Source organism: Sinocyclocheilus rhinocerous, unplaced genomic scaffold (genome assembly GCF_001515625.1).
Source record: "Sinocyclocheilus rhinocerous isolate Xijiao unplaced genomic scaffold, SAMN03320098_v1.1 scaffold974, whole genome shotgun sequence".
NCBI classification, from domain to species: domain Eukaryota; kingdom Metazoa; phylum Chordata; class Actinopteri; order Cypriniformes; family Cyprinidae; genus Sinocyclocheilus; species Sinocyclocheilus rhinocerous.
The window spans coordinates 808,490-818,033 of record NW_015627262.1 but is presented as its reverse complement, the minus strand read 5'-3'; the positions used below and the strand labels follow the sequence as shown (position 1 = coordinate 818,033).

General features: G+C 38.5%; 1 protein-coding gene across 1 annotated transcript in view; it reads right to left on the bottom strand.

Annotated features, from left to right (window-relative positions):
• Positions 1 to 8,055, bottom strand: part of LOC107726764 (lipoma HMGIC fusion partner homolog) — a 9,338-nt gene extending 1,283 nt beyond the window's left edge. The window contains exons 1-2 of the mRNA XM_016536451.1: positions 7,752 to 8,055; positions 5,820 to 6,347 (exon numbers count right to left, since the gene is read on the bottom strand). Coding sequence (XP_016391937.1) covers positions 5,820 to 6,204 — 385 coding nt within the window. The 5' untranslated portion in view covers positions 6,205 to 6,347; positions 7,752 to 8,055. The remainder of the gene's footprint in view (positions 1 to 5,819; positions 6,348 to 7,751) is intronic.
• Positions 8,056 to 9,544: the final 1,489 nt, after the last annotated feature.

Below are 9,544 nucleotides of genomic sequence, written 5' to 3'. Positions count from 1 at the left end.
GCAAGCCCGCCGGACGCTCCTTCGTCGAATCCGCCGGCCGCGCCGTTCTCAAGCCCACCGGCCTCCGCTCACTCCAGCCCTCCGGCCATTCCTCACTCTAGCCGCCAGCCTCCGCTCACTAAGCCCGCCGGCCGTTCCTCACTCTAGCCCCTGGCCTCTGCTCACTCTAAATAATGGGTTTTCATGTTTTTGTCTCGTCGTTCCGGCCGGACAGGGTATCACAGTATGGTATGGGGCGTAACATTTCCGTCACACGGTTTAGGTATTCGGCCAATCACAACTCACTGGATAGCTGGCCAATCACAGCACACCTCGCTTTTCAGACCGATGAGCTTGGTAAAAATCGACGCGTTTCAGAAAGGAGGGGCATAGAGGAGAAACAATAATGTACAGTATGTGGAAAATAATGTGTTTTTTGAACCTTAAACCGCATAAACACATTTGATTACACCAAATACACAAAATAATGTTCTTTTTAGCAACATCATATGACCCCTTTAAGTCAAATCACTTTGTCTGCTAGTTAGAAGCGACAGCTACACCACTGCTATCAGCCATGAACGAATGATGACACACCGGGGTAGCCGACTGGAGATCAGGGGAAATCTACCCCGACACTGCTGGCTTTGGGGAGAATCTAATGTCAGAGGAGTTATAAGGGCAAACCTGAAAGGATTTATATATGAGGACAGCACATGAATGCAAAAAAAGACAAAATTGTATTTTAATTATTATTATTTCTTTTTAAATTATTATAATAAAAAACAGTCATCATTCTAACAATTATCTTATCAAGTTATATCAAAGAGTTTTATGCAAATTGTTTGAATTTTCATGAATTTAAAAGGGTGACTGGGACTGAACCACAAAACAATTTTTTTTTTTCAGTCTGCCTATATATTTGAATTCAGAATAGATTAATTCAGCTCACCTGCTGTGCTTGTTGGTTCAACTTAAAAATATTAACAAAACTTCTAATACATGTATATTGTAACAGAACAGCTGCTTTGAGATGCATTTCTTATGTTCCTGAAAGTTGCAAGTTTTTAGAATTTTGGAATTATTTTACCATATGAAATTAAATCTTTCACATGGAGCAGCATTTACTACACAGAGTCGTTGTTCAATGACAAGCTGCGCAAAACATGCGCAAAATATGATCGTGGTTTTGCGCAGCTTGTCAGTGAACAACAGATCTGTGTAGTAAATGCTGCTCCATGTGAAATCCCGCACGTGATGGAGATTTACCGCTGATTACAGAACCGGCTTTACTGACAAGATGCGCGTTAAATATCGCATGCGATTTATCATGCAGCCCTAATGTTTATAGGTTTCAGGTGTCCCTCGTTTAGTCCCTAGTTAGTTCTGTATATAAAGTGTGTTCTGCCCCTCGTTTCCTGTCCAGTATTGTTCGTAAATACCCTGTGCTACCTGAGCATTCCTTTTTGTAAAATAAATACTTTCTTCACAGATTTCCCTACATCTCCTCGCTCCTTTGCTCCTCGCTCCTTCACAGTAGCAGCAGAAGTGTGATGGAATACCGGACCTAAAACAATAAGCGGCGCCCCTTCTCCTCGTTTTTGTTTCCTTTTTGAAAGTGTTTTTTTTCCCCCCGCGATAATGGAGATCGCAGCGCGATTCGCCGCCCTAGCCCGCAAGGATCTCCCGTTGGTGGAGTTCGCCTGGGAATTCACTCGACGACGCCACTCTTAACTCTCTGTTCTGGATCAGGGCAAATTACTACCGCCCCGTTGACCTCCCAGACACCACGGGACTAAGCTGGAGGGAAGGGAACCTCCGGTGTCTGGAGTCAAGCCCATCAGCCGCTGCACTCTCAAGCCCTCCGGCCGCGGCATTCTCAAGCCCGCCAGCCGCTCTGAAGTCAAGCCCGCCAGCCGTTCCATTGTCAAGCTCACCGGCCACAGTTCCCGAGTCAGGCCCACGGAGGGCCTCAGGGGCCGATATTTTCCCCAAGGATTTTTTTTTGGGGGGGGTTATAGGGATCCGGCCGTAGAGGCCGGGCCGAGTGTTGAGGCCAGGCCCCCTGAACTGTCTGCCCCGCCATGGCTCTCCGAGCTGCCTGTTCCGCCATGGTTCCCTAGTCTGCCTGCTCCGTCATGGCTCCCTAGTCTGCCTGCTCCACTACCTGTGCGTTCCTTTTTGTAAAATAAAGACATTCTTCACGGATTCCCCTACAGTGCTTAATTTGTAAATTGCGAGGTCCCGGAACAAAGTGGGGTGACGGATCCGGCATGATTAGAGGAGGGAGAGGGAACGGAGCATTCGCGCAATGGAGGACCAGCTTACGTGATTAACAGCGTGCATCTTCTTACGGTCATGAAAAAAATTTAAAGTCATGAAATTTTAAAACAGCCATTTCCAGGCCTGGAAAAGTTTTGGAAAAGTCATGGATTTTTTTCCTTAAATCTATGTATAATAGAATTATGTTTAATCTGCTTTCGAGTTTGAGGGAAATTTCTGCAAACATATTCAATAGAGCATGTAGGTTAGATGAGTAAATAAATCCACACATACTATCAGATTAAATCCGTAATTTGAAAACAGTGTGAGTGATTCAGCTGTACCGCGTCTTCTCTCAATCTCAAAGCAGCTTCACAACAGCGCATTTCGTCTGCACTACTGCATGCTGCGATATAAGACTTTTGCTCGGGTTTCGGGACAGTCGACAGAATTGTCACTTGCCTAATCGAGTCATTGTTGCATCGTCACAAAACTGTATCATTTGCACATCTTTTTAAGTATAAGCCATTCGACACTCGCGTGCTCCAAAGGGGGTTTCCTATGCGCTCACGGTCACATCCATAGCGCGCATATCGCGCCGCCTCGCGAGTACCAAATTGAGTTATTTTTCGCAGCTTGTTGCGCTTACGCGGCCAAATAGACACAAAAAATTACGTTAAAATGGCCATCCTGGCGATTATCCTCGTTAGCACAGTCGGTTTCGTCTTAACTAAATGTAAACATCTGAGAAAGAAAACGCATGTGTATCAGTATTGGATCCGTGCATTCGGGTTTGTGAGAGCAGCCACGTGGCATTTCTTTGCGCGCTCAAGTTTGTTGTTTCAAATGTAGATGCTAGGCAAGCCTGCTCATAATAGAAGTTTTTTTCATGAAATATATGCATGCTATAGGTCAACACAAACGTCTTATGTATAAACGTATGCATTCCTTTTTGTAAAATAAAGAATTTCTTCACGGATTCCCCTACGCCTCCTTTGCTCCTTTGCTCCTCGCTCCTTCACAGTAGCAGCAGCGTGACACAGCAATAGTATTTACAATGAAAAGAGCTCATTACATAACAGAAAAAAGCAGGTGATTAGCAGGAGATAAAAAATAAATAAAAAGCATTCATTTACATTTATGCATTTAGTAGATGCTTTTATCCAAAGTGACTTACACACCATTCAAGGTATACTTTTTATTAGCTCATGTATTCCCTGGTAATCAAACCCATGACCTTGGTATTGCTAAAGTTACGATGAATTGTGCATGATTATGCAAGAACATGCATCATTAGGCTGAATTTAGTTTTATGTTGACTTTAAAAAAAGAGTTATTAGCAGTTGGTATGTGAGTTTGCACATAAAAGTTAATGAGAATGAAGATGAGCTACTGTTTTTTCGACTGACACAACAGAGACAAATTGGTTGAGTTAATGAAGATAAAGGATTTTAAACATCAGTAATCCATGAGCCACACTAGAATTTTCTACTCTTTGAGCCACTGCAGTACAAAGAAAACTTCATTCTAAAATGCCCCAAGCAGTATTTGTTTCACCTTCTCTGTCGTGTGCCAAAAGCCCTCAAGACCATCAGAGCACCAAATAAAAGGCAAACCTTGCAGGCGAGAACTAAACAAACTGAGTTTGGAATTACAGGCCCCAGCTTCCAGTCTATAAACTCAATCAGATTCCCTTCCCTCTCTCCTCCCTGAGGCAAAGGCACCCTGAATTAGACTGAATGGAATACATTTTCACTGAACTAGAGACAAAGAAAAAGGGGCTTGAACTCGATGACCTCTTCATTATGATATGAATATGAGAAATTTGAAAACACTCATTATGTGAAAATGATATCAGCCAATCAATAATGACCCTGATATATGCTCATGCTGATCTTAGTACAGATATTTTAATATCATAACTGTATATCGCACACATGTGGAAAACAAGCCTTAAGTTTGCATGTAGAAAACAAGCCTAAAGTTTGCATGTAGAATATACACTACTGTTTAAAAGTCTGGGGTCTGGGGGTAGGGGGGAATGTTTTCAGCTGCTGAAAAATTCAGCTTTCCCATTACAGGGAAAATGTCAGTGGTGGACGAAGTACACAAATCAAGTACTTGAGTAAAAGTACAGATACGTATAATAAAATATTACTCCAGTAAAAGTAAAAGTACTCCTTTTTCAATTTTACTCGAATGAAAGTACAAAAGTACTAGATTGTTTATGTACTTAAGTAGACGTCACATAGGGCTAAATGCTGTAGCATTTTAATAAAACTGTTAACGTTACGGCAGCGGGGAATATGAACGCGCATGAATTATTTATTTAATCTGTGTTATTTTAATGTTTCGGGGTTATTTAACCTAAAATAGAGACACAGATGTTGATGTGTCTGCATTCAATCATTTCAGTGGGCTTAAATAGATCCCCCTTTACAGCAGATTTAGTTCACAAACAACTGACAGTTTTGACCTACATATGATTTTCAGTTACAATAATTCATCCTAAAATTCGACATTAGTTACTTACTTTTAACAGTATCAGACGCGCGCGCGCTCACAAGATCTCCCGGTTCTTACTTGTGAATTCAGTTCACTGGAGACTCGCACTAAACGGTTCATTTGAATCAGTGAGTTGTCGACTCGAGAACAACTGCAATCGGTTCATTCTAATTCGTCAATGAATCGTTTGGTGCGATTTGTAAACCGATTTAACAGGTTCAATCAAAAGAATCAGTTCGTTCTTGAATCAGACACCGCTTCTGCGTCTCGGAGCACGTGATATATTATAAGGAGTAACGATATGTTTTATGAAATGTAGTGAAGTAAAAAGTACGATCTTATGCTTTGGAATGTAGTGAAGTAAAAGTAAAAGTTACTCAAAATAAAACGACTCCAGTAAAGTACAGATACTTGAAAAATGTACTTAAGTACAGTAACGAAGTAAAGCTACTCCGTTACTGTCCACCACTGGAAAATGTACATTTTAAAATGTAATAAAATAGATATAAATAAATGCAGCCTTGGTACACATAAAAAACATTATTATCACTTCTTACAAAAACATTAAAAAATCTTACTGATGCCAAACTTTTGAACAATAGTGTAAATACTTAGGATGGCTATTATTGCTGAGCTGTCACAAACCTATGATGGCCTTAATGTAAATATTTAATTGTCAAATACACTTGCATGCTTGGAAAGCTGTTATAGGGTAAATTTTACAAAATTTATCAAGAACTCAAGAAAATGAAATGGTCATATTTCAAACTAAAATCTAAATAAAAATTTAAAAAATTAATTTCAATAAAAAAAAAAGTTAACCATAAAGAGAATAATCATGGAGAAAGATTAAACAAACAAACTAGAACTAAAATAAAAAAACAAACAAACAAAATAAGCTAATAATAAAAACAAATAAATAAATAAACTAACTAACTAACTAATGATAAAAACAAATACATAAATACATTTAGGAGTCAAATGTGACCAGGATATGTCTTTGTGAGTTTCCCCCTAAACCTGTCTGCATGTAAATATAATTTAACATGCCATGTTGACAGTCTATTACTCACCTCCAAGAAACTGTATGCCCCCGGCTGCACGTCCAATGGTTCTGGAGATGAGTTCTGATATGCAGCAGCCCATGAGCGCTGTAAGTGCCACCAGCAGCAGCAGGCCGCATCCAACCCCCGTCACGACTGTACAGATCCGCCACTCCACGCTCGGGATACCCTGAAAGCTCGCATAGCGTCCGCACTGCTCCAGCATGACCGTAGCCTGCCTCTCTTCGTCCCGAATGGGGTACGAGCACCGCCGGAAAGTACCGAAGGACACTGGTTTATTCATCTGTGAGCCCAGCAGCCAGTAGGGCATGAAGAAGCCCACGCAGGAAGCTGCTGCGCTCAACAGGGACACCAGAGCCCAGATCATCCCTGTACATGTGAGGCTGGATGCCATTCCGGAGAAATGTCTTTAAATATTGGCCACAATTCCTGAAGAGAGCTTGGAAAAGAGTAATTCCAGAAATAATTCCTTTTGCCTTGTTGGAAAGAGGACTTCTATCTCCATACAGTTTTCACCATGGTTCTGTGTGCAGTCACCTGAGAAAGAAGCAATAAAACACACTATCCCATCAATCTTTACAGAAAAGAGTCACAATTCCTGTTATCTGCAACAGCATTCATATACACTATACCGGTCAAAAGTCTGGGGTCAGTAAGATTTTAATAAATTACTTTCTTTTAAAGAAATTAACACTTTTATCCAGCAAGAATGCATTAAATTGATCAAAAGTGACAGTAACCTTTATAATTTTACAAAAGATTTATATTTCAAATAAATGCAACTTTCTATTCATCAAAGAATCCTGAAAATGCATCACAGTTTCCACAAAACCCTTTAAACAGCACAACTGTTTTCAACATTGACAATAATAACAAACGTGTCTTGAGCAAATCAGCATATTAGAATGATTTCTGAATGAACATCAGGTGACACTAAAAACTGGAGTAATGGTTGCTGAAAATTAAGCTTAACCATCACAGGAATAAACAATTTAAAATATATTAAAATAGTACTGGTTTTACTGTATTTTTGAGTAGATACATGCAGTTTTGGTGAACATGAAAAACCTATTATTAATTACTATTATTATTAATAATTATTATTTGTTATAACAGTTTTAATAAAACAGCCCCAAACTTCTGAACGATAGTGTACTTTTAAAATTCAGGTTATGTGACCAAATGTATTTTCTGGCCACTTAATTTTATAATTTTACTGCACATTTTCACTCTTGGTAAGTAATTAGTTGTACATTTCAATATAATATGAAATATATCAAAAGTTTCATGTTAAGCTTCTAAAGTTTAATTTAATGTTTGTTGATGTTGTTAATTAAAGTTGCCACCCAACTTATTTAAAACAGTGCAAGAAGAGTTAAGAGCAGTCCATATAAGGCTGAGAGGGGAGTCTAACATTAAATATTTACACAAAAGATTGCAGATGGATACTAGCAAAGAAAAAAAGAAAAGAAAAGAAAATGTCTCATGTGGTAACATCTACATTCAATGATTTTATTAAAGGATTTGATAATGAAACGAATCTGAATACACCAAGTTGAATAGAACTCATTTTAAGGGTCGGAATTCCTTATGGTAACAACTGCACATTTTTACTTTTCACCGTATCAGTGAAATTAAACTTCTTTTTAATAAGACATAATATGACATAGTTATAATATCTTATTAATAAGACATAATATGCATGACATATCATCTGTGTTAAGGATTATATAATGTAATCATATTAATAATATGAATGTAAATTACTATAACGTAGCCTAATTCCCAAGAAGAAAGTTTAAAAGGCTGAGTGGTCATCTATTATTAGTGCCACTTCATGAAAGTCCTGATATAAACAACTGCCATGCAAAACACGCCATCATGCGCAATCCATTAATCATCATTTAAAAAAAAAAAAACACATCGTATGTGATAACTTACACAGGTATATTCTGACTGGCGTGTTAATTCAAACTCCGGTCCAGCTTCGTGGGACCGTGGAGAAGAAATAAACTTTGTCGGCTGAACGGGGCGCAACTCACGTAACGCGCGCCGAAAACATGAATTAAATTCCTTTAAATGGGGTCTGCTGAGACCTGCTTATGTCTTTCTGTTTATGTCACTCCTGCAGGACAGCGTTAAAATAATCCCAGCGTATTTCAGAAGACACACTACATGCTGTATCGAGCTGCCTCCGTGTCCACGCGCTGAGCTCAGTGTGGCAGACGTCAGACTACAAGAGTCTTGAGCGCGCTCGCTTAGCTCACTCACTCGAGCTCCGCCCACCGTTCTGCTGCTTTTTAATCACAGCGGGGCTAGCTATCACACTTTTTACTCCAGTGAATATTTCACATAGCAGATTTATTTTAAAATCAGTTTCTGTACAGACACGTAAAGTCTTTACTACAAAAAATACAAAAAAAACAACAACTATTGAACATATACATGGCCAGGTGAAAAAGATGAACGTTAATTTATCATACACAGCTGGGAATGTTGTGTTACAATGGGAGCCTGCTTTTCAGTGACACTAATTTGAGACAGCCTACATGGGTTAAAAATAAATAAATAAAAAGAAAAAACAAAGAAAGGAAAAGAAAAGAAAAGTCTATTTAAAGCAAGGTTTCAGGGACCCCCAGGGGCCGCAAGGGAGTACTAGGGGGTCAATAGAAAAGTTTCGTGAAGAAAAAGTCAAAAAGTAAAATTTAATTTAAAAATTATGTTATAACTAACTAACTTTAATAAGATTAACTTAATTTAATTTAATTTTAATAAAATAAAAAAAATGTAAATAAGTATTTTTTTTAAATAATAAACAATTCAACTAACATAATGTACTATAGTGAGTAAAAAACATAATTAAAAATAATAAGATAATGGAACGTGTTAAACTAAACGATAATGTAAAGATAATATAAAGTAATTAAAAGTAAGAAACTAAATTATTTTCCAAATAATATTTTACACGTATTTATAATATTTTCAAAGTAAATGTAGTGAAATACAAATAAGAATATTAGCTGCCTTGTAAATTTTAGGAGGGGGTCCATTGCATGAGGATGGTCATATTTGGGGGGCTGTGGCTAAAAGATTAAGAAGAAGAAGAAGAAAAAAAACCCTGATCTACAGTAAACAATGGTGACTTCTGTTTGTTCTCCTTGGACTTTCCCAGACTTGACTAATGAGTGCAAAATAAGCCATTGACTAAAAAGTTACTAAGGGAGAGTTGTGATGGGATAGGATGGAAGACATGGAGCATGTGTGTAAAGCTCAAGAGACGTTGGTGCAAAGTGGTGCATGCTGGAGAAGTGACCACAGCTGTGAATAATTCACAAAGCCTTCACATCCAGAAACACCACAGAGAGCGTAACCCTGTGTCTCACCTCCTTTCTCAATTTAATACCTCTGAGGAGAAATGGGCTAAAATTCAATTGTTTTTGCCCTCTCGGGTGCAACATCTGTAGTTGTTGTGATTATTCATTGTCAAGATAACTCCCCTTTTCCCTCTGGCAAGGTGAAGTTAATGTCAAGGCACTGGTTTGAAGCGATTTGTTGCATTTTAACAGCAGTTATAGGTGCCATTGGTTGGGGAATTAAATTGACAACAAGTTGTGTCACGTCAAAAGATCACTGTTTTTATTGTGTTTGTGAACTTAAGAGTTCAACTTTAAATCCCTTGAAAAAGATCCCAAACCACTTTCATTGGTCTGCCAGATTGCTTATATATATATATA